The sequence below is a fragment of the Gymnodraco acuticeps genome, unplaced genomic scaffold (assembly GCF_902827175.1).
Source record: "Gymnodraco acuticeps unplaced genomic scaffold, fGymAcu1.1, whole genome shotgun sequence".
Taxonomy (NCBI): domain Eukaryota; kingdom Metazoa; phylum Chordata; class Actinopteri; order Perciformes; family Bathydraconidae; genus Gymnodraco; species Gymnodraco acuticeps.
Window position 1 is genome coordinate 1,092,916 of NW_022989977.1, and position 24,772 is coordinate 1,117,687.

Consider the following 24,772-nt stretch of genomic DNA (forward strand, 5'->3'; position numbering starts at 1 on the left):
CTCATTAAATCAGCTGTACACACACTACATTCCAACTTCTGCGTGTTGATATGTAACATTGTGTGTATGTGCAAACGAAAGTCTATAAAACACGCTTAAACGTTGATAATCCTCCTCCTAATATGTTGTTGATATTTCTAATTTTGTCTTTTAAATTCCATTAACACACTTACAACAAGTTGGCTTGTGTTTAGAAATACTCATATCACATTATTAGGCTGTTACTGTATGTCCTCATTGTCACTGCTTCCATTCCATCATTTCACTTTCACACCCTTTCTCACAAGCATAACCCCCCCCTCCCTCATCTCTTTCTTGCGCTCTGCTTTAGTGTTTTGCTCCTCCTTGCCTCCCCCATCAACCCCTTCCCTTCCCCCTGCTCTGCATTAAGCCTGGCTTGTCTCTGATCCTGGAAGCAGTGCTTATGGGAGCTTCTGAGACCAGTGTGAGCACTGCTGGTCTCCAGCCGCCTTCCCAGCCTTGCGAGTGGAGGACGAGTGGAGAAGCAGGAGGGGAGGGGCAGTTTCCCTAGGCGGGAGAAAGCAAAAACGGGAGAGGAAAGGAAGAGAAAGTGAGAGGGAGCATGTCAGAGATGCAGGGAGTGTGATAAAAAAGGGAAAATGAGAGAGAGAGAAGATAAGATGAGGAAACATATAAAAAAAGCTGAGGGAACTGAGTAGAAAAAAGAGAAGGAGAGCAGGGTGGTACGGGGAGAAGAGCAAATGAGGGAGCGAATAGGAGACGAAGTGAGAGAGTGAGCGGGAGCAAGCGAGAGGGAGGGAGGCGAACAACACTGCAGACACTCGCCCACTGTCACTGCTCCACAGCCAGAGGACAGAGGCAGCCACGGCAACAGTGGGAGCGGATACGATGGAGGAGGGAGACCGAGGCGTCCATCTGCAGCTCGCTCACTGACAGCCTCTCTGGGACCTTCCTGCCAAGTTAGGAGCAAAACAAAAAGAGAGGAGAAAACTACTCTCTCTGTCCTTCACAAGACCAAGTACCGGACCTCAACTCGTGCAGGACTGAATACACACACACACCCCACACACACACACACACACACACACACCCCCACACACACTCCTTTCTCTAACACTCACACTCTTACTCACACCCTCACTCTCTCAAACAAGCACTCTTCACTTCTTGTTGCCTTTTTGGACTAGTGTGTTTTTTATTTTTTCTACACTGCTGTCACTGACCTTCTGAGCTGAGTGGATTTACTTTTATCCTGTGGCGGACCATGGGGCTAGGGTGGAGGGGTGCAGCAGGGGACCCTCAGAATAAGGACAGAGGGGAGCTGGTAACCTTTTTGGTGACATTGCTGCTGCTCTGTGGTTTCTGGGAGGCTCACGCTCAGACAGACGATGAGAAGTCTGTCTACTTCTGGGAAACAGGTACTGCTAAACCACTAATTACAGATTACATTGGATCCCTTGTTTTACATATGGCACGTTTACAACGGTGGGTAGATGGCAAATTAGTGTGTGCTGTTGGTGCTGCTATCTAATGCGACCTCCCACGCTCTGATCCCGAGATCTGATCATGTGTGTCAGTTCATTATCTGTGAACAAATATTCACTGAATGATGGGATAACTTTTAGATTTTAGGTAACCTTAAAAATCAGTGCATCCTTCCGTACTGCCTTTCTATTTAGAAAATAAAAAATGTCTTTGATCGAGTACACAAACAGACACATTTTCATGCTCAATTAACTTGCAGGTCTACTATGTTTCCAGATGACACACTTTGGTTGTCTCATAAATGTGTGATTTGAGGTATATGTCTACGCTGCTGAACTTCAAAGATACACACATGAAAGATGACCCAGAAAAGTCTACAGTAGATCCGTCTGCTCATTCTGAATCGCATGTAGCACACAGGACAACCGTGATCAATTTTTGAATGGATTACTCTCATCTCCCTGAGTCTCAGGTGATGCACCATTATTGAAACGTTGCCGCTGTGTGTTTCAGCAAGCAGATGATTGATAGGCATTGCTGAACAACAGACCCTGGTGAAGGAAGCGGAGTGGAATTGTTTTTGATGGTATTGATATCAGCGTTGAATTAGCGGGGGGTTGTGTTTGTGTGTTAGAAATGCATATGTATGTATGTATGTGTAGATTGATGGGCAGTTACTGTATTTCTCATCTTTGCACATGTATGCTTGTGTTCTGCACTGCTGTATGAGACTGTCTATGAGTCAACACTGACCTCACAGTGGGATCCATTCAATTATATTATCACTGTTAACATGCATGGAAGCCAACTATAGCATGATGGCCAGATTTAAGGTTCTAGAGATCAGATGTTGCAGTGATCATTAGCATTGGGATTTATAATGGACACAACTGAAGAAAAACATCAGGAAGTCCGTTAGCCAAATGAAATTACTTGATTTAATCCTCAATTAGACACAAAGTGCTCCGGAGGTTAAGGGGTGCTCTTTGGAACTCTTTGAACACAACACAATTAGTCAAATACGATATTTCCTCGGTACCCCAGTTCAACTTCTCGCACTAAACCCTATATCAAACACCCCCGCTCCTCTCGTCCTGCCCTACCTCGCCCAGCACCAGTCCCCCGTGACTTATACCACGTCTCTCCTGTGGTTCTGCATCTTTAAAGAGGATGTAGCTGAGTAAGGAGATTAAAGGAGCAGGGATTTAACAACCCAGGAAAGACAGCCCAGGGGAAAGACTTGAGGAAGAGAAAGGCCGAGTGAGCACTGCAGGCACAGAGAGGGACTAACATAACCTACATCTATCCTACTGTAGGTCATAGTGATTACGCCTCTCTCCCACGCTACACCACCTTCTCCCACACTATGCATGCTCTTCAACTGGAAAGCTCTAGGCTCCGTGCTTTGAAATGTAATCCGGTGCTTGGAGTTTGTTCACTTCTTCCCAAATAAAAGGTAGCACATTGATTTCTGCCCTGGAGTGTTTTTTTTCTGTGCCTCTTTGTTTTTTTTACAAGTTTTCAAATCACATAGGGCAATTTAGAGCTTTGAAACCAAGTGCTTTATATCAAAATGTGATTATTTCCACAACATTTGCATACTTCTAATTTCCAGTGGAAGCTTGTTTTTTAAAAGGAAAAAAAACATCAAATCTGATGATGTTACATGCACATTTCAGAGTGTGCAGTGGAGGGAATATTCTTGTGGCAAGCAGTGCTCTGATTGTTTTGCATAGTGATGAGTCTAGCTGAAATACAGCCCCTGTCTTCAAAACTGTGGGGAATTGGGCCTGCATTGCTTTTATTGCCTGTGTGAAAATATGATGTATCTGTTTGGAAGGTGAGACAGTTCAGCAGCGTTTTTTTTGCTCTGAGAATTGTATTCAAATGAGGCCGGTAGAGACAACAGGCTCCTCTAGACGCTGCAAGTGATATTTCTGAATGTGGCAGGCAAAATAACTGAGGAGAAAAAAAACGAGAATTATTATAGCCACCACGAGGACGGTGGTGGTGATGATGACGGTCATAATGGCTTGCCACAGTTTTCCGGGGCCTATGAGAGATTGCAAGGAGTTTGTCTCCCTCTCATGCGCAATTTTGACACCATTTTTCTTTTTGTCACTTCCCCTCAACCATGCACTCCCTGCACACTTATTCCTATACATCATTATCGCCTCTCTTTCCCTGTCTGGCTATATGTTGTATATATCTGTTTAAGAGCCACAGTTTTCACATATAATGCAACATTAAAATGTGCAAAAAAATTCCAAAGCCGCTCTAATGTGTTGCCAATAGTGAGGAGGCATAGGTCTTCACACCAGGATGACAATGGATCCTACACATTTCCCTACATCCTGCATGTAAATGAGAAGTGCTAAGTGCCCAACACACACACACACACACACACACACACACACACACACACCCACACACACACACACACCACACACACACAACACACACACACACACACACACACACACACACACACACACACACACACACATATACTGAGGCAGGTGCCATTATTTCCCATTCTGGTACTGTGTGTCTGCTTCATTAAATTCTGTTGTTGGAGCGACAAGGTTGCCAGGTTTGAGCTGTCAAGATCTCACATGTGTGCCCGAGGACAAAGCAATTACAGGTGGCAGGAGGTGATGGTGTATTCAAGCAAACAAATAATGTAACTCAATATCTTGGCATTCTCTATATACTCGACTGTAAGTGTTTCTGGTGCAGTTTCATGATGAATTCAACATTGTTATCGAGGTTAAGGTGACATCAACATCAACAGGTGCCAAGTAATGTATCAATGATGTTTGACGTCCCAATCTGATCTCTGTTTATTAACTCCCACCCTCGCTAAATGCGGGACCCATAATCTTTTCTGCGATCTAGATTATCTATCATTCAGATTACGAAGGGCGCTCCTGGCCCCTGATCAACCCAATCTTAAATCTCTTCTCTTTGGGTCAAGTCACACTTCTCAGCACGTGCCTCTCGACATCGAAGACCTGAAAGATTATGCACAGGTTATCAAACTAAATTCTCCAACGTATTTACTTACTTTGCAAACATGTTTGTGTGTGTTATTAGCTGGTAACATTTGGATTTGAATTATAAATCGATACAGATCCACCCACACAACATCTTGAAACACATCTTAGAAAACAATTCAGGTTGCTAAACAGGCTTCTGATTGGCAACCTTTTACATGCTTTGCTTTTTACAAATGGACACTATTTTCTGACATTTTATTGACCTGGAGACATTTTTATAAGTTCTCATTCATTCACAAATATTCTTGGCAGATAGTCCATAGTTTTATAAGATGCGCAAATGAGACCATTTTAAATAATCAGTCTATACAGTATGGGTGAGTGTTTAAATGTACCAGCCCTATACATTTGTCAGCCCTGCATCTGTAATGACATGTCTCTTTGCAGAGACAATGGAGCTTCAGTCCTACACAGTATCATACAATGAAGACCACTTCAGCTTTCAGCGCTCTGAACGCAGCGATGTGTGTCACCACGTCCCGCCGATGTCACCTTTCAATGCATGGGAAGGGCGAGCGTGGCTGACAGGCTATTGTTAGCCAAATACATTCCTCTTTTCAGCGAGGCACTAGCAGTGAAGGATGTCACCCTCGCTGAGGATTGCTAGTGGTTCTTGCACAATCACCTGCTATTACAGTAAAACAGACCAACTGAAAAGGCCATCCAGAAAATTGAGGGAGAATGGTTATGACAGGTTCACAAGTTCAATACAGAAAGCCAAGGTCATTAATATGGCAAAATGCCCTCAGCCAAACTGATTGTAACGAACAGTTGAAAAGTAGAGCCTTGAGATACAGATCCAACCAAAAGTTAGAGAACTAATTAATCTAATCATCTAATTGTATGTGAGTGACTTTGGCTAAATATTCTCCCTTTTTCTGATTCCATAGCAGGATTTTTTTGGCGGCATACTTGATTGACTCAAGTCCTCAACTAACCTGACCGCCAGCCTCACCCATTATCCCAGGCTTAAATTAGATTGGGCTCTCTCTGTACACCTTGAAATCCTTTCCTTTAAATAGCTGTTTGCTAATACCTGCGCCCACATTGCCATTGACAGTTGTCTTAAATAGAAACACAAACAAAGGTTTGATGAAGGGGCTTTGATACCAGCAGGATTGTGACTGGCATCGTTCCAAAACAAGAAAATCCCCTGGAGAGTCCTGCCTCATTTTGGTGAGTGCATTACAACGTGACCCTCTATGACCCTAATTAGCATAGCACCTGAAGGCCAACAAGAGTCTGGTAGGTAATTGGCCAGCCTCTGTTTAAATTCCTTAGCAACAGGAAACACATTTAGGCCATGCATATAAATTAAGACAATTTCCTTGGGATTTTCATATTTCATTACACAGTATGCCAATGGGGTTTATTTTAATTCCGTATGGCTGTGTTTTTGTTTTTCATTACTAGTTCAGTTGGAGTGGAAATGGAGGCTAATTGTGTCTGTTGTTTGTGTTTGGCCCTGCAACCATCGGAAAGTGAGCACTCAGCAGCCTGTGGAGTCTTTCTCAGGAAACGACAGCCATTTGGCCTCAGCAGCTCTATGCCTAAAAGAGGAAGGAAGATATTTTTCAAAGTTAATTTTTGTTTCACTGGAACAGGAACAGTGATGCTCAAGCTCCAGTGATCTGTGGTTGAGCGTCACCCCTGTGGAAATTGATACAGAGCTGGCCAATAGTGTACAGTGACGTTGCACTTTCTTTTAAAAGTAATAGCTGCACAGTACGTCACATTTCGACCCTGACCTGTTTTATGGCTTTATACCCCCGCCCCTCTCTTTCACTCAAACCTACTGTGTTTTTAAAATAGCCAATTCATCCATTGGAAAAAGATGCCAAAGAGATGCCAGAGTTTGGTAGAGCTTACACTAAAACCTGGCCTTTACTGATATAGGAGGCATGGCAGGATTAGAGATTACACTTCATCCTAAAAACTTTATTTAGAGTGACATAAGAGGATTCCTGCTGCCTTATTCCACCATATTCAAATAGCTCATCACACATTTTAGATGGGGCACTGTGTCAGCTACACTACAGTGTATTTTGTGCAATGACATTATGTGAATAAGCAGATCAGTGATAGATTTATTTAGATAGAGTTATGTGGGGATGATTTTCTCCCCTGATTATCAGCCTTGACCTCGTAAATCAAAGGGACACAAGCTGCTGTAAAAGATTAGTATATGATAGAAGTCTGACCTACTCGATTTTTTTGCTCAATTTTAGCAGCATAAAAATGTACATTCAGTCATCTTTACAGGGACATTTTGATGTAAAACTTACAATGTCTATTAATTTACAACAATTAGCTAACGGGTAAGCCGTTAGGTGCCTCCCTCAAGGGCCTTTTGGGGATGGATGCTGTTTTTATTCATGGAATGACTGGGGTAGTACCGGAGTATTACCCCACTCATTCCTTATAATCCTGTATGAATACCAGTCTTCTTTAAAACATAAATGGAGGGCTTGTGTTTCACAGCGGTCACGTCCCTGTGGGGACTCTTCAAGACTGCAGTGAACCACTAGTTGAAAAACAAACATGTCCTGTGCCCACATTGAGGAAGCCGAGTACTTTCGTGGTCAGGGACTGGTATTCAAAACAGGCCTTTTACTCCCATGAGAGGTAACGAGGCAGCTTCACTGGGCTGAAAGGAATAGCGGCGTCATTGAAGAAAGCAGTGACATTTAGAGGGTGTGTTGCCTCCACTGATGCTACTCTAATAAAGCCGTAGAGATGGAGGAGGCTCAGGAGTGAATATTCTCCTGTCCGTACAGCAGCCCTATCCTTCATCTCTCCCACTGGCCATGTTGTTTTTACTCTGCTGTTGGGAATACATGGGCATATTTTAAAGTCTATTTTCAACATAAAAGCTTCTTGTTGCATAGTAGTTTCAGTGTTGTTGCAGGGTAAGCTGATGTAGAACTGAATCGCTGTGCAGCAAGAAGATTCATTCATCATAAGATCATGTGATAAACTATATACAGTACAGTAGATAGCTATAATCTACCGTGTGCTTAAAGAATCATAGCCATTACATATTGCTAAGTATCATGACAATATTTCATTAGAATACTGAGCTGCTACTGGTTTGTATCTTATATAATAGCATTGCTCTTTTGTTAAAAGTCACTTCTCACTGCTGCAGTTTTCTGAATGATTTTATGCTTGTTTTTGGACCATGTGTTCTTGGTTTGTTGAGTAAAAATGGTGCAGTAATTCCTCAGAGTGCCCCTAAGCAACAGTGACAGGACAGTGGCTTTAGGTAATTGTTCGTGACAGTAGTTGCCAATCCCTGATGTGATGGTCTGTACAATAAGGCTGACCCCTCTGTCTTCTGATTTGTACATGTTGTGCTTGAGTTTCAGGTAAATTTGACTGCACAATGCTACAAAGCAGATGCAAAGTGATTAGAGAACAGTAATTAACTGTAGCTAGCAGCTTTGTCTGTCTGCATACAGTAGCAGTGATTTGAACTAATCGCTAACGTCGGTCTGATAACACGCTCAAAATGACAATGGTAACATAAGCTACCAGGTATTATGATTACAATATCGAGCAAATAATCAGTAAGCAAGATATAACTTTCTAGTATGCAAGAATGAGAGTTATATTAAAAAAATAATGTTAGACCATCAGATTGGTTACAATGCATCCTTAGGACATTACATTACATGTCACTTGTTAGACGCTTTTATCCAAAGCGACTTACATACTCAATACTGTGGGCAATCCCCACAGGAGCAATTTGGGGTGAAGTGTCTCAGGGACACAACGACATGCTGACTGCAGTGGGGTTTGAACCTGTGACCCCCTGAACCGAACACCAACGCACTAGGCTACTGCACCACACACCAACATCACCTAATATGAATTGTTACATTCAAATCTTAGACTCAAGCACTCTTTTGTGCAATAGTCAATCCTAAAATGAATCCCAGATCAAACATAGTTTGAAGGGAAATGAACATATACTAATATATGTGTAATGTGTATTTGTAAAGCGCTTTGAGTATCTGGAAAAGCGCTATAATAAATGTAAGGAATTATTATTATTATTATTATTATTATATCTTCAACAACTGTCATATTATTAAAAATGTTTGCTTGTTTTTGGACTCACACATTTGTTTTTGATGATGTTACAATTGGCGCTGCTGCTCAAACTTGATCAGCCAAAGTATGATCGTATCATATTACTGTACTACTGTATTGCATTTTCATATTATAGTACCTTTATATTTGTACCAAATTTCACTGAAATCTGTCTAACTAGTTATTTTGTATTCTAAACTATGACCATGTCTGTTACCCTCTCCAGAGAGTCAACCTTCACACTTACAGGCACATTTTATTGCTCACAATCTGAGAGAGAAGGATTTCAAACAGATTTTAAAAGTCAAGTTGGTAGTAAATCCTTCAACTATAGGCCTACACTTGATTGATGCTATTGACCTCATTTGCATTCAAGCAGTAGGTGCTTTATCCTTGAAACTGCTGCTCAAATCTATCTGCATTTGATGTCTTTTGTGCCAAAATAAGACATCCATCGCTATATTAAAGATGTACATGGCCACAGAAATTGGAGAGGGTGGTTAATTTGTAGACAAGTGGAGTCAAAAGGGAGTGTGCATGTCTTCATTTAAGCCCTAACAACAGCAGAATAGTCCTGAAATAAAGACGGAGGGAGGGGGAGAGACAAAGATAATGAGATAAAGCATAGAGGATTTGTATGCATCTAGGCTAAGAGCACTCTACGCCATGCCATAACACTAGTATTGACATAATAAAGCAGAAAAACTGTATGGTAGACGCTGAGGGAGAGTGATAGAACGGCCGGCTAATCATCAGTGACACGCTCCTGGATTAGAGGGAGGGCAACAGATGGCCCCGGGCTGGGCTGACCATATATGAATATCCCAGTGGTAGGTTGATCTGGCTCAGGACCTCCTCATGTCTACAGCAGACAGCCTGGTGCTGTGTCTGCCATATCTGTGAGTGCTTTGGTGGTCACTTCCCTCCCGTACATTTATTTACCTACAGGGAAGACATTTCCTTTTAAAAGTTTGTTGATAAATGGTTTAACTGTTTGGTCTAGGAAACATGTCAAAAGTTTAGAAAGCCTAAGGTATATAGTTTAAAGCCTTGTTAGAGACCTGTTGAAGCACACATATGATTCATAAGGATGCTACAAAAAACTGCAAATCTTCATATTTGAGGATCTGGAACTCAAAAAAAGTTATTTATTGCCTCTTTACTAAATAACAACTTGTTCCAGCAACCCTTACCCAGTCAACTGTGCTGGCTACTTAAACAAACGTGTGAGTTGTTAAATAACTGTTTCATTCAATTAGTTATTACATCAGTTGGCAGGACATGGAGAAGGACTTTCGGGCGGCACCAAAGTTGTTCTGGAAAACTGTCCGACACCTCAGGAGGGGGAAGCAGGGAACCATCCAAGCTGTGTACAGTAAGGATGGGACGTTGTTGACCTCAACTGATGGAGTGTTAGGGCGTTGGAAGGAACACTTTGAGGAACTCCTGAACCCGACAACTCCGCCCTCTATGTTAGAGGCAGAGCTGGAGTATGACGGGGGATCAACACCAATCTCCCGGGGGGAGGTCACTGAGGTCGTCAAACAACTCCACAGTGGCAAAGCCCCGGGGGTGGATGAGATCCGCCCGGAAATGCTGAAGGCTCTGGGTGTTGAGGGACTGTCATGGTTGACACGTCTCATCAACGTTGCGTGGAAGTCGGAAACAGTACCGAAGGAGTGGCAGACCGGGGTGGTGGTTCCCCTATTTAAAAAGGGGGATCAGAGGGTGTGTGCCAATTACAGAGGCATCACACTACTCAGCCTCCCCGGGAAAGTTTACTCTAAGGTACTCGAAAGGAGGGTCAGGCCGATTGTCGAACCTCAGATTGAGGAGGAACAATGCGGATTCCGTCCTGGTCGTGGAACGACGGATCAGCTTTTTACTCTCGCAAGGATCCTGGAGGGGGCCTGGGAGTACGCTTATCCGGTCTACATGTGTTTTGTAGACTTGGAGAAGGCGTATGACCGAGTTCCCAGGGAGTTACTGTGGGAGGGTGCTGCGGGAGTATGGGGTGAGGGGGTCTCTACTCAGGGCCATCCAATCTCTGTACTCCCAAAGCGAGAGCTGTGTCCGGGTCCTCGGCAGTAAGTCGGACCCATTTCCGGTGAGGGTTGGCCTCCGCCAGGGCTGCGCTTTGTCACCAATCCTGTTTGTAATATACATGGATCGGATTTCGAGGCGTAGTCATGGGGGAGGGGGTCTGCAGTTCGGTGGACTAAGGATTGCACCACTGCTTTTTGCAGATGATGTGGTTCTAATGGCTTCATCGGTCTGCGACCTTCAGCACTCACTGGATCGGTTCGCAACCGAGTGTGAAGCGGCTGGGATGAGGATCAGCACCTCCAAATCTGAGGCCATGGTTCTCAGCAGGAAACCGATGGACTGTCCACTCCAGGTAGGGAATGAGTCCTTACCCCAAGTGAAGGAGTTCAAGTATCTCGGGGTCTTGTTCTCGAGTGAGGGAACAATGGAGCGTGAGATGGGCCGGAGAATCGGAGCAGCGGGAGCGGTACTGCAGTCGCTTTACCGCACCGTTGTGACGAAAAGGGAGCTGAGCCAGAAGGCAAAGCTCTCGGTCTTCCGGGCCATTTTCGTTCCTACCCTCACCTATGGTCATGAAGGATGGGTCATGACCGAAAGAACGAGATCGCGGATACAAGCGGCCGAGATGGGTTTTCTCCGCAGGGTGGCTGGTGTCTCCCTTAGGGATAAGGTGAGAAGTTCGGTCATCAGGGAGGGACTCGGAGTTGAGCCGCTCCTCCTTCGCGTCGAAAGGAGCCAGTTGAGGTGGTTCGGGCACCTAGTTAGGATGCCACCTGGGCGCCTCCCTAGGGAGGTGTTCCAGGCACGTCCAGCTGGGAAGAGACCAAGGGGTAGACCTAGGACCAGGTGGAGGGATTATATCTCTTCGCTGGCCTGGGAGCGCCTTGGGATCCCCCAGTCAGAGCTGGTTGATGTCGCCAGGGAAAAGAAAGTTTGGGGCTCTCTGTTGGAACTGCTACCCCCGCGACCCGACCACGGATAAGCGGGAGAAGATGGATGGATGGATCAGTTGGCAGGGAGTTAGCTTTGAAAGGTTATAAAACAGTGTGAATGTCTTACATTGAAAAAGGAAAATAATAGAACATGAAGTCATAACTCTAAAGATTACAGTCCTGGTATATTTAGTGACACCTGTATTGGCTTAATGGAGATACAGTAGGACCAATTTGGAGTTGCAAGTCCAAAGTACATCAGGCTGCAGGTCAAAAGTGCATACAGTCTTGACTGTGAGTCTGCTTCATTAAATTATGTAGTTGGAGCGACAAGGTTGCCAGGTGTGAGCTGTCAAGATTTCACATGTGTGCCCGAGGACAAAGCAATTACAGGTGGCAGGAGGTGATGGTGTATTCAAGCAAAAAAATAATGACGACCATTAGGTTAGAGCAATTATATATTTATTTATTCAGTCATTTCTGCATTCAAAAAGGAGCTTTCTTGTTGGCATGTGATGTAAATACAGGTGTTTTTTCCAACAAAGGAAATCGCTATTTCAGTTTGGAACCAGCTTGGATGTTTCTGCTTCAAAGACATACACACACTGCTGCTAGCTAGCCCAGGTACAACACATACACTCTCTGAAAGGGTCATAAACATGCTTCTCGTTATAGTAAAAGCTCTGCCGGTCTTCTGGCCTTTCAAGCGAAGACAGTTGACATTCCCCTTTCTCAGCATACCATTCAGGTCAAGGGAACATCTTCAATGCCAAAGGGTTATGATGATGTACGGTGTACTCTGAACATAAATAATAACCCTTTTAAAAGTAAGCAGCTCCCAGAAGATGTTCCCCCAAAGCTTAAATAAAGAAATGTTCTCTTAATCCACAGTATTTGGGTTTGGGAGGTAAGGTAGGGAATTTCAATTCTAAAATGGGGTTTCTGGTGTCATTTAATGATTTAACCCATAAGGTAACTTCTGCTGCTTTTAATGGTTGCATAACTGAACCTACAATCCTGAACACCATCCAACTCTTCATCTATCCATTGATTCAAATTTCTATTCATCTGTTCATCCATTAGCCTCGTTTTCTATCGCATTGCCCATTGTGCAGTGGGAGTATGGCGTGGGCCTGCACTCATGGTTGTCGCTTCACACACTCGGTTTCTGGCAACAACTATACACACACGCACACACACACACACACACACACACACACACACACACACACACACACACACACACACACACACACACACACACACCACACACACACACACACACACACACACACACACACACACACACACACACACACACACACACACACACACACACACACACACACACACACACACACACACACACACACACACACACACACACACACACACACACACACACACACACACACACACACACACTCTACATTCCACTTAAACTGCACTTGTAATCCAGAGAGAGAAAATTGGCATTTGACTTTAACACAATGTGTTATCATGCAGCTTTTAACGTGTTTTAGCAGTTTCAGTCAGGGAAGAGAATTCCACACGTCCAGTTATTGGTGGCTCAGTGCTAGCATGTGACAGATTGTGTTCCTCATGCAGTCTTATCATCTCTCTGTCACTAGGCTGTTTATAAGTGTGGATACATTAGATATTTAATCATTTCTAAGTGTAGGCATAATAACATTGACTGAAGGAAATCTTCATCATGTATAAACCTGACTTGTCTGCCTAAATACAGAAAATAAACTACAACAGGACCAGTTGGTGCAATGTAATATCCTCCCATTGGTTGAATTTGGTAACCAGATCCTTTAGGTCTGAATTGTACTGTGTGTCGTGGTGCATGTTAAGACTGCATCAGCCCTCCCACCAATAAAATAGCAAACTGATTGATAAATGGTTGGGCCTGACTAATACAAATCAAGTTGTTTTTCGAACTAAAACTCTGATAGTGCCTGTTTTATGTTTCACTGGTATTTCCAGTCCTATAAGTGTAATCAAAAAAGAGTGCAACCAGAAAATAGGCAAATTAGCTTTTGTTATTTAAAGATTAGGGAAGCTGTACTCCATTATGAGAGCACACAAGCAGATCCACGACAAGCGGCACACTGCAGACTGTAAAGAGCTGATGAGAATTGATGTCCCGTTAATGTGTCCTTTTGTTTTGTCGCAGCACACTCCCCTAAGAGGACTCATTAATGAACAAGCAGCTAAGACAAGCCCGGCTACTGTAATTCATCTTGGCACGTGTGACCTCTCCTCACTGCCACTGGCTGTTCTCCTCGTGCCCTTCTTCATCCTCTATAGATGCACAGGAATGTGCTAGATACTGAAAGCCTGTAGCTCTATTTATTCAGGATTAAAATATCAGAGGATTAACATTTTCAATTGCATTGAATGTTTTTACATTTCTTTTTACTTTGGTGTGTGATCTGTTTGTCTCCCTATGTGCCTCCCTAAGCTTGTACTGATAACAGGGTTGTGTTTTATCTCTTTGTTATGCTTTTCCCCCTCTTGACATGACACAAATCATTAATTCTGCTACTACAATTTCCATACATCCCACATGACTCATGGCTACAAGCAAAAAGGCCATCGCAATATGACCTCAATACATGTCACGAGAGACTTGTGTCATGAAATGTGGCATTTGTCTGTTGACCACTGACTTTACTGCAGGCACATACTGTATATCTCAGAGTAGTATCATGCCACTGTCCTGTATGTTCTTTTAAGCATCGCTCCGTTTAAGTATCACTTTTATTTAATCCTCAATGCTCTTGCTCAACTCTCATAACTATTTTACAAATGTTCATAATGACCACAAAATCGAAAAAATGTATTCTACCTCTTACTTGTATTGGTGTTTATCAACCCAAATGTGTTGGTGAATTTCTGAGTGTTGGAGATATCTCCCTCACGCAGCGTCCACACGGCGGCGTGCGTTGAAGCTTGCTGGTGGGCGTGTCTGAAACTCGACCAACAACCAATCACATGAATCTCCTGCCCCGGACACACAAGCACGCGGTTTGATTGGCTAGAGCTTGTACTGGCATATGATTTGATTGGCTGACGCTTCCGTCGAAGCTTCAAAAGTAGAACATTGCTCAACTTTTGAAGCGAGCAACACGAGCAAAGTGAAGCGACGGAACCACAATGCAGTTCGGCAAAGCGTGACGTCACCCCATTCAAAGTGAATGGGCAGAAGCGTTGAAGCTTCAACGCACGCCACCGTGTGGACGGGCCGTCAGAGTTGTTGGCCTTCTCTGGATATAACGAAAGAAGATGGCTCTTGACTTCCTGTTCTCAAAGCACTGAAACAATCAATATTAGTAAATCGCATCATAGGTAAAAATACAAATATGTTGTTTTAATTGGTTAATGACATTTGCATTTGATTTAAAATAGAAAAAAGCCATTAATTTCCAGTGTAATCTTGATTAAAACCTGGCTTATGGCACTTTGATCAGGGTCAACCATGGGAGACTTTTTTTATTGATATGTTAACTGGACAAATCAATCTGAAATATTGATAGGGGATCCTGTCTTAAAGGACAAAAATAAATGTCTTAAAGTTGTTTAAGGGCCCAGGAGCTCTTGAACCACAACTAATTACAAGACAAAGCTTTGGAAAATGCCATCTCACCTCCATGTTTCTCCCAGTTCATTTTTCCGAAAGGGCCTCATTGGAAACCCAGTGTTCACGGGGAGAAAGGGGAAGAATAGCTTTGCTTCCTCTTAGAACCAGTGAAAAATTGAAAAACAGGCATTCACTCATTTCCTGGCACGCTCTCGTACTCAGGATGAGAAGTTTTGTGGAATTACAGCCGTGCCAGAAGTCCTTTAGAGGGCACGCCGCTGTGCGCTCCAGACTTCCTTTCTTTTAAATGAAAAACTCAACCTACAATGATCTCACACTGTTAGGTATCATCAATCTGTGGAGGTTTCTAGTTATATTTCATATTTTTGTGATTGAGTGTTGTAATTAAATGTTCTGGGTTACCTGCTCCCCTCCAACCAGCTTCCTTTTCTTCTACTTCAGTAAGTGATTTCCTGTTTCCCAGAATGACTTTCAACAGTCCTCAGAGAACCATGTCTTTCTGAGTTCGTATAGAGAGCCAAAATGATAACAGAGCAATAGTCTTTATAGTTGACAATATGCAAGTCTATGGAGGAAAGGATATTTTTATTCGAATTAGATTTCCTGCCAGAATGCATTTCATTTGAGTCAAATCTCCTGTATTCCTTTACTTTGGAGCTGTTATTAAAAGTGACTAAACAAACACATTGCAATCTTCTTTCCTTTTACCTGCAGAAGGCAAGGATAGAGCTTGCTGTGATTGAGCAATAAACGCTGAACATTCCCTTTGGGATTTTTAGGGCTTATAGCTCTTACATCTCCCCAGGCGTGTTATCCACGATCTCCGTCACTTAGCCGGTTGGGATTCAGCAAGCAACGGTTTGTTCAGATTTAATTGGATAACACCTCTTGCATTTATCAGTCCTATCTTGCTTATTGGTGAAATAAGTATGTGAAATAAGAATACAGACATAACGAAACGTTCATCCCTGTGTACCTACGAGGACCCTAAGCTCTGTGATACATTGTTTCATTAAAAGTTCTCATTAGCTGTCAGAAGACCCAGCCGTCCTTCAGCCGGGCACACCTGCCTCAGTGTGTGTGTGTGTGTGTGTGTGTGTGTGTGTGTGTGTGTGTGTGTGTGTGTGTGTGTGTGTGTGTGTGTGTGTGTGTGTGTGTGTGTGTGTGTGTGTGTGTGTGTGTGTGTGTGTGTGTGTGTGTGTGTGTGTGTGTATGTGTGTGTGTGTGTGTGTGGTTCTATGAAAGCACGACCAACACGATTATTTAGCTGTCACAGCTGCCAGTCAAGGCTCTCGCTGCCCCTCTCACCCCCCCCCCCCCCAATCCCCCGCATAGCCCCATCTGTAAGCTGCTGACAGCTGTAGTCATGGCAACAGAGATAATATGATGACTGTGTATATGTCAGCGCCTCTGCCCCTGCTACCTGCAACCGTACCTGTCGAGCACGCCTGACATCAATTTAATGGGAGTATGTTAAACTGTCATGCAGTTGATTATGTGTTGTTCAACCGTCTGTTTTCATCAAAGTAGTTTTCTTGAGGTTGTTTGAGGACAATGAGTGATTGCCTGTGAAACTATTTTTCATAATTTTAGTAATTTCCCTATTGTTTAACAAGACATGTGATCATAACTCTGATCTCCTACTATAACAAGCCTCAGTACAACAGTGGACAAATAGTGACATTGATTAAGTTTTGCCTGCAGAGCCTGATATTTGTAGTCCTGTTTGTTGTTGAGCTCCATTGCACCACTGTTGCATTTGTATTCATTGATATTGACTTTGTTAACAGTCGTAAATACCTTCACAGTAATTATAAAAGAATGCAAGCATATAATTGTGACTTGTTTTGAAAGATGTACACCCTCAGTAGAACTGCATGGACAGTTGATATTCAAAATGTTGTCATTCAAATATTGCATAAGTAAGTAATGGCCCTAAAATGTTCTCAGTTATTAAAGTAGAAGTCCTAATTTTGCAGAATCTTATTATATATCTTGTTGCTGCAGTAGCCTGTAAGCGGTGTTTCTAATTTTCAACTATCCTGTCTCATTATGATGTCCAAGCACTCAGTACAAAATTACTTTGAATTCCCAAAACAGTACAATAGACCAGTGGTTCCCAAACTTTTTGTGCCCAAGGCACACCAAAGGACAAGTAAAAACCTCAAGGCACACCTATTGCAAAATAGCCCTTATAACACGTGTTATCACTCATATCATGTAACATATCTGTAAATGTGCATAATTATTTACTAATGCCAAATAAAATGTGACAAAGACAACTATATTACTCGTGAAATATTTATTAACGAAATATTTCAGAAATTAATTTGAAACTTTATGAAATTAGTCTTCATCAAAGCAGCAACACACTCATTTAAACCAGACAGGTCACACAATTAAAAATGAGGCAAAGGAAACTCAGCAGAAATTCAGCACAGAGAACTGTCAATGCAAGGAAGCTGCATTGTCCATGGTCCTGAACTACAAATTATAAATGTAACATTTCAGCAATCAGCATTGTGCTGAGCATGTGCTATTGTAAATATTTTTGCCGACTTACAAATTAGTGAGATACATGTGCCTGTCGGGGCGCACAGAATTTTGTAATCCTTGGTGGCACTGAGGAGAGGGCCACTCGCAAGTCCTGTTCAACAGAGAGCCGTGACCTCCTGTTGTTCTTCATGTAAATCAGAGTAGAGAACGCCAACTCCAGAGATGGGGTCGTTACTAAAAAAATGTAATATATTACATATTACTTAAATAAAATAATATATTACACTACTTTGTTACTATCTACATAAAGTAACTCGTTACTTTACTCGCCGAGCACGTACGAACTGCGCATGCGTGAGTGGCAATAACTTTCCTTACCAGCAGGCGGCGGTAGTGTGTATTTGTCATTCAAAACAGGCAACAACCGGAAGACAGAGAAGAAGAACAGACTGCGTGATATAAACAAACAACAAATAGCGTGTGCGTTAGCTTCACCTTAGCATGTGTTCTTTGCAGGTGTTTGTTGAGGTTTGACGTGGTGTTTCCAGCAGTGGATAACAGCTTCTGGCCTGGACACAGTTTGCACCTCACCGTCATATTCCTGTCTATTCTTCGGACGAACTCAAAATAATGTGCATACCTCCACCCATGGAAAGTTATTGCTGACTCAGCCATGTTTATGCAGCACTGCACGTGGAGATGTGGACGCGCAGATTACGTACATATAAACCTACAAAGTACTGATATAGTAAATTAAAAATTATTATTTTTGTGTAGTTGTATATTGCAATAATAACGTATGGTTGTCACAAAATCCCACGGCACACCGTTTGGGAACCACTGCAATAGACAACAATGCAATGGAGCATAACAGTTTCCTATAGACTGACAAATGTGCAGTACATCATATTCCTTAGCATACTTGATGTCTAAAATTACCATGAGACAAACATTTAAACTTTCTTAATAGTACCAACATGTCATACTGATTATACCTTTTTAACGTTACCTCATATTATGAGTTTTTGAGAATGAACTGAAGGAAGACATTTCCTCTATATCTTGAGATAATTGTACCACTTCCCCTTTCTACTTTTCCCTGAAAAGCTTTTATAAATTATACAAATTATATTTAATCACGCTACTGAATTAAACTCTCTGTCTTGGTCTATACTGCAGTGTTCTACATTTGCTCTGCATCGTGGAGCTGCACCTGTCTTCGCTCTGCCACTACAGTCAGAGCAGAGTTTCCCATTAAACAGGTGAAGTTGGCCACTCTATCTGGGAGTGTCAACATCCCTGAACATATTTTCTTACTCTGGGCTTCAGTTGGGAATTTTAGTGAGCCGTGTTGATGCAGGTGCTGTTTGAGAGGCTTTTCCTCTCAGACAAGACTAAAGCTGAAGAGGACTGGTGTGTGTATACTTCTGTGTGTGTACAGTATGAAATGTAGGTCAGTCCTGCTGTTGTAGCCTGCACATGAACCCTGTATACATATTATGGACAATCTGAACTGGCATGTGTGCACTCATACATGGGCATATGGTCTTTTCTTGGACCCACACTTCAATTGATCCTCCATTTCTGTCTTTTTTAAAAACTTCCCTTTACTTAGAGTCATAAATAAGTACTGCAGCCCACCAAAATATGTCTAAATCACAGCAGGAGTAGCCAGCGTGGGAGCTGTGTAAGTAGCACCAGCAGCAATGGGTCAGCTCTTCACGCCTCTTGAACAATATTTAATTTCTGATGAAATCTTGCCTTGGTCCACTGTTAATTTACAGAGGATTAATATCATTAGGGCCCGCCCGTACACGCTTACAGCATTTCTCGTTGACTGTTGAGTCCTTTGTGAGTAAAAACTGTAGCTAAAGACCCTGCAGCACTTTGCAGTTTACGTGGTGGGAGACTGCAGATGAGGAGGAAGTGAAGGAGTAGTGGATGAACAGAGACAGTGAGAAAGAGAGAGAAAGTGAATTATCCTTGGATGACTTGCAGTAAGCAAAGCAGTGGAGGAAAGAAAGGACATTGCTCGTTCCCTTGTTTTTCCTTAGATTGTCCACACTTCTACAATTACAGAGGTTCTGCTTCACTTTGACTTCAGTAGGAATTACCCAACTTCCGTCTTCCTGTCCTACCAGCTTCTAACAAAGGTAGCCTTGACTTATACGAACAGAGTAATGTGGAGAATATAAAGTTGCTTCAATAGATATGTTATATGTCTGAACCTAAATCAAAGCTTTAATGAGGCTTTAACAGTCTAATTTAGCCAAAACAAGTGTTTTGTACAGCCTTTGTACACACCATCTTCTTTTAGATGTAGTCATGTTAGTAAGGGATCACTTCACAGCAAGTACTGAGAGAAGGAATGATTACACCCACCTTCAACATTGTACAGCCTTTGTACACACCATCTTCTTTTAGATGTAGTCATGTTAGTAAGGGATCACTTCACAGCAAGTACTGAGAGAAGGAATGATTACACCCACCATCAACATGTGACAACTGAACCTTGTACTGAAGAAAACATGGCCATGGTGAATTGTAACGACAATATCAATGCCGACTATACGATTATAAGTCAGGACCAGAGGTTGCGTTAACCGAATATTTTCCGTCTATGACGGATTTTTTTTAACAATGACGGACAAATCTGAAAGCAGTCCGTCATTTTGACGGATTAGAACAAACTCAGAACAGCGCCAAAGCTTCCCCGCAGCGAGGCTCCGTTGTTATGCATGCCCGCCAAAAAGGAAGTGATATCGTTTCTTAACCTAACTTTGCCGTACAAATCATTGAAATGTCTCTGAGTTTTTGCTTTACGCTGTGGCGCGCTCCCGCGAGGTGCAGTGGGCATGCATAACACGGCATAACACCGGCGCTAACAATTCACGAATGTGCGTTCCCCCCCTCCCCCCGTTGACAGTTCACGAGCGTGTTCCCCCCCAGCAGAGTTGTGTACAGACCGACGGTTAATAATGGATTTTGACGGAAATTTTACGATCCTGGCCGTCAAAATGACGGGCAGCGAAAAAGTCTAGCGCAACCTCTGGTCAGGACCCAAACTCATCTACTCCCACCCACCCCTCTGACCTCTACATCTTTCTGTTTCATTGCACTCCATGAATATCTCAAACTGCTCCTTGGATTGACAATGAATGTTATGTGAGGTATGTTGCCATAATGTCTCACAATATCACAAAGTTGCCTTAAGGGACTTTGCCATCTTTAAGCTGTTAAGCCCTGAGCCTGTTTTTCAGGTCTCAGGCTAAAAAATGACATTCCCAGAACAAATGACTATATCTTCACTTCTAAAAGGGTTAAATTAATAATCTTTTTTCTCAAAGCAATGATAAACCTGTGAGTTGGATGTAGAAAAGTCAGCATCAATATAGATGTTTTTATTTTAAAGTAAATTCAGATTGAACATAGTAAAGAAATGTAAATTATAGTTTCCGTCCAAAAAAAAACATTACTTATAGTGAAAACCACCCTTGAATGATGGGATAATAGACACAAACCTTTAGGAATCCAAACTATAACATATAATAAGTACCCTGTATCAAGATTGATGCAAAACAAGTGACATTTGACCTTTTTAGAGAGGTTTAAGAAAAAAAAACACCTCTCGGGTCATTTGGGTTGATTTTCCATATCTCTGGAACCCATCGGTCGATTTTGGTGATTGACATCTCTTTTGAACCATTAGAGCCAATATTATAATCGAAGGGAGGTTCCTAAAATCCATCTAAACATTACCCATTGGTGAATGAGAGTGATGCGCAGCCAGCATGCCCAAAACCGGAAGCTCTCATACACTCTATATGAAAACTCAGTTTATTGACATAAATATGATGGATTATCAGTAATCATTTCAATCTTTCACACACACATACGGGTATTGGGCCGAGGGCGACACCGTACTTCCGGTATCCGCCGTTTTACGCGAGGTGCAAGCAGGCAGCCGTACACCGTCTAGGTGTTGCTAAGCTTCCTTGTTACGTCCCCACTAAGGTCTAGGGGACCTGGAGACAATAACATACAACCAATAATTAATGAGGGAGTCAGCGTAACAGTTTACAAAAGGTTTATTTTCTTAACCCAGAACCGAACAGACATGTAACTGAAACCTTAGTTGGTGAGGAGGAGGAGGAGTCAAAGGATTGCGCCAAACAAAAGAAACAAGCATAACAAAACCAGGCCTATCTCTACATCTATCCTTTGAAACCAAAACTCAAACAAAAACCCTCACTAACTAAACTACAAAGACTTTGACAAAACAATATACAGGGGTGGCAACAATCCGCTAACCTAGTGTGTCTAAACATTAGTTAGCTACGTGGTGAGAAATGTACAGGGTACCCCAGACTTACCTAACTCCTCCACCTCTCAACACACTTTCAATAAGGTCAGACAATACAAAGAAATTTAGTGGCTAAATACTGCAGGCTCCTTCATCAGCAACAGGCCCAGAGTGAGAGAGCGAGAAGACTTCCTGGGTGCCTCCTTTATGGTCGGCCCTGGCTGCTGATAGGCCAGCTGAGGGTGAGAGGATCCAATCAGCCATCAGACTCAGGTGCACAGGCAGATACCGATCAGCTGTGCAGAAGACAGGGAGAAGAGAGAAACACAGGAGGGAAGGAAAACCACACCAGTACAGCCTGCCTGGCACGTAACACCCCCACACATATAAATCTAAACAGTATGTTTGGACCTTACAATGAACATTTTCTATTTACATAGCACGAGATAGTGCATCGGCAAGAACATTATCGGAGCCCTTTTTATGGCTTATGTCAAGGTTGTAGTTCTGGACAATCAATGACCACCGCATAAGGCGTTGATTGTGGTTGTACATCCTTGAAAGAAAAACCAGCGGATTGTGATCAGTGTATACCTTAATAGGTTTTACACTGGAGCCAAGATACACCTCAAAGTGCTGCAAGGCAAACAATAGAGCTAAAGCTTCTTTTTCAATAGTAGAGTACTTCAACTGATGTTTGTTGAACTTTCGGGAGAAGTAGCTCACGGGGTGATCGATAGCCTGTGCATCTTCTTGTAGAAGAACAGCCCCTGTCCCAACTCCACTGGCATCGACCTCGAGCTTGAATGGCTTCGAAAAGTCTGGTGCAGAAAGAACAGGAGTACAACACAGAATACCTTTTAGGCTCTCAAATGACTGTTGACACTCACCGGACCAAACGAAAGGCTTTGAGGGACTGGTCAACGTAGTGAGTGGGTCCGCCACCGATGAGAAGTTTCTGCAGAAACGGCGATAGTACCCTGCCATTCCTAGGAAGCGGCGAAGTTCCCTCCTGGTGGTTGGCACTGGGAGGGAGGCAATTGCCCTGATTTTTGCATCAGCAGGGCACACCTGCCCTCGACCAACCTGCTGACTAAGGTAGAGAACGGTACCTTTTCCAAACTCACATTTGGCAAGGTTAAGCGTTAGGGAAGCGGCCGACAAGCATTTAAAAACTTCTCTTAAGGTAGACATGTGGCTAGACCAGTCATTAGAATAGACAACAATGTCGTCCAGATATGCCTTACAGTTTGGAACATGTCCTAATACAAGATTTACAAGCCTCTGAAAGGTGGCAGGTGCATTACACATACCGAAAGGCATCACAGTATACTGAAGGAAACTGTCAGGTGTCACAAAGGCCGAGATGTCAGAAGCACGCTGTGTTAAAGGAACTTGCCAGTATCCCTTTAACATGTCCAGCTTACTGACAAATTGTGCAGGACCAATTTCATCGATACAGTCATCAATGAGCGGTAATGGGTGTGCATCGGGGACAGTGACAGCATTAACTTTGCGAAAGTCAGTGCAGAATCTGGGACTTCCATCTGACTTTGTGTCTAGCACACAAGGGGAACTCCAGGGACTGGAACTAGGCCTTGCAAATCCGTTTTTAAGTAGATACTCAACTTCCCTTTTCATAACCTCTCTCTTAACTGGGTTAACCCTGTACGCACGCTGTTTGAGGGGCGAGGGGTTGGTCAAAACCACATCATGAGCTAGGACAGAAGTTTGTGAGGGAGTGTCATTAAAAAGACATGCAAAGTCAAATATCAGTTTCCGTATCTCACTTCCTTGGATATAAGGAAGGTGAGACAAGTAATTGGGCAAATCAGCCAATACCTCAGTATTGCTTAGTCTGGCCCCCTGTGGTGTTGCACTGCGCATCACCAACTCATCCTCATCCGAGCTCACTTTTGAAACTGAAGCCATAGGAGAGACTGTTGTCTCCACCTGGTGAGCTTTTGGAGACTCACTTTGGTCTTCCCTGGTGCAGTACTTCTTTAGCATGTTGATATGACACACTCTGGTAGGACGTCTGCGGTCAGGTGTTTGAATGACGTAGTTTGTTTCACCGAGCTTCTTATCTACCACATAAGGACCAGCAAATTTAGTAGACAGAGCAGACCCATGTACAGGCAATAGAACCAACACCTTGTCACCTGGCTGAAACAAGCGCGCTACCGCCTTTTGGTCGTAGCGTTTTTTCATGTTCCCCTGGGTAGAAGTCAGAGCTTCCCTAGCCAAGGAGCAAGCACGATGTAGACGATCCTTAAGTTTGGCGACATACTCCGGGATACTACAAACTTTTTTCGTTGGCATGATCAAATGCTCTTTAAGAACTCTTAAAGGACCTCTGACCTCATGTCCAAACACTAGCTCAGCAGGACTAAAACCTAGAGACTCCTGAACAGCTTCACGGGCAGCAAATAACACCAAATGAACACCGTCATCCCAATCTTTATGAGACTCGTGGCAATGTTTTCTTAACATGCTTTTCATAGTCTGGTGAAACCTCTCTAATGCCCCCTGACTTTCAGGATGATATGGGCTGGATGTCACATGCTTGATACCTAAGGTGTCAAGTACCCGGGCAAACACTTTAGACATGAAGTTGGTACCTTGGTCTGTTTGAACTACCTTCGGTAGACCAAACATGGAGAAAAACTTCAGAAGTGCCTTGGTGATGACCGGAGCAGTGATTTTCCGTAGTGGGATGGCTTCTGGGAACCTAGTGGAAGCACACATGACAGTTAAGAGAAAC

At 43.0% G+C, this 24,772-nt stretch overlaps 1 protein-coding gene across 5 annotated transcripts in view; it reads left to right on the forward strand.

Annotated features, from left to right (window-relative positions):
- The first annotated feature begins 563 nt into the window (after positions 1–563).
- LOC117543182 (thrombospondin type-1 domain-containing protein 7A) overlaps positions 564–24,772 on the forward strand; it is a 148,347-nt gene continuing 124,138 nt past the window's right edge. For 2 of the 5 annotated variants that reach the window (XR_004568531.1, XM_034211291.1), the window contains exon 1: positions 564–1,400. Coding sequence is in view for 3 of the 5 variants with exons in the window: in XM_034211291.1 (XP_034067182.1) it covers positions 1,247–1,400 (154 nt within the window). In the remaining 2 variants the exon portion in view is untranslated. The remainder of the gene's footprint in view (positions 1,401–24,772) is intronic. The other 3 variants (XR_004568532.1, XM_034211290.1, XM_034211292.1) reach the window with 2 other exon arrangements.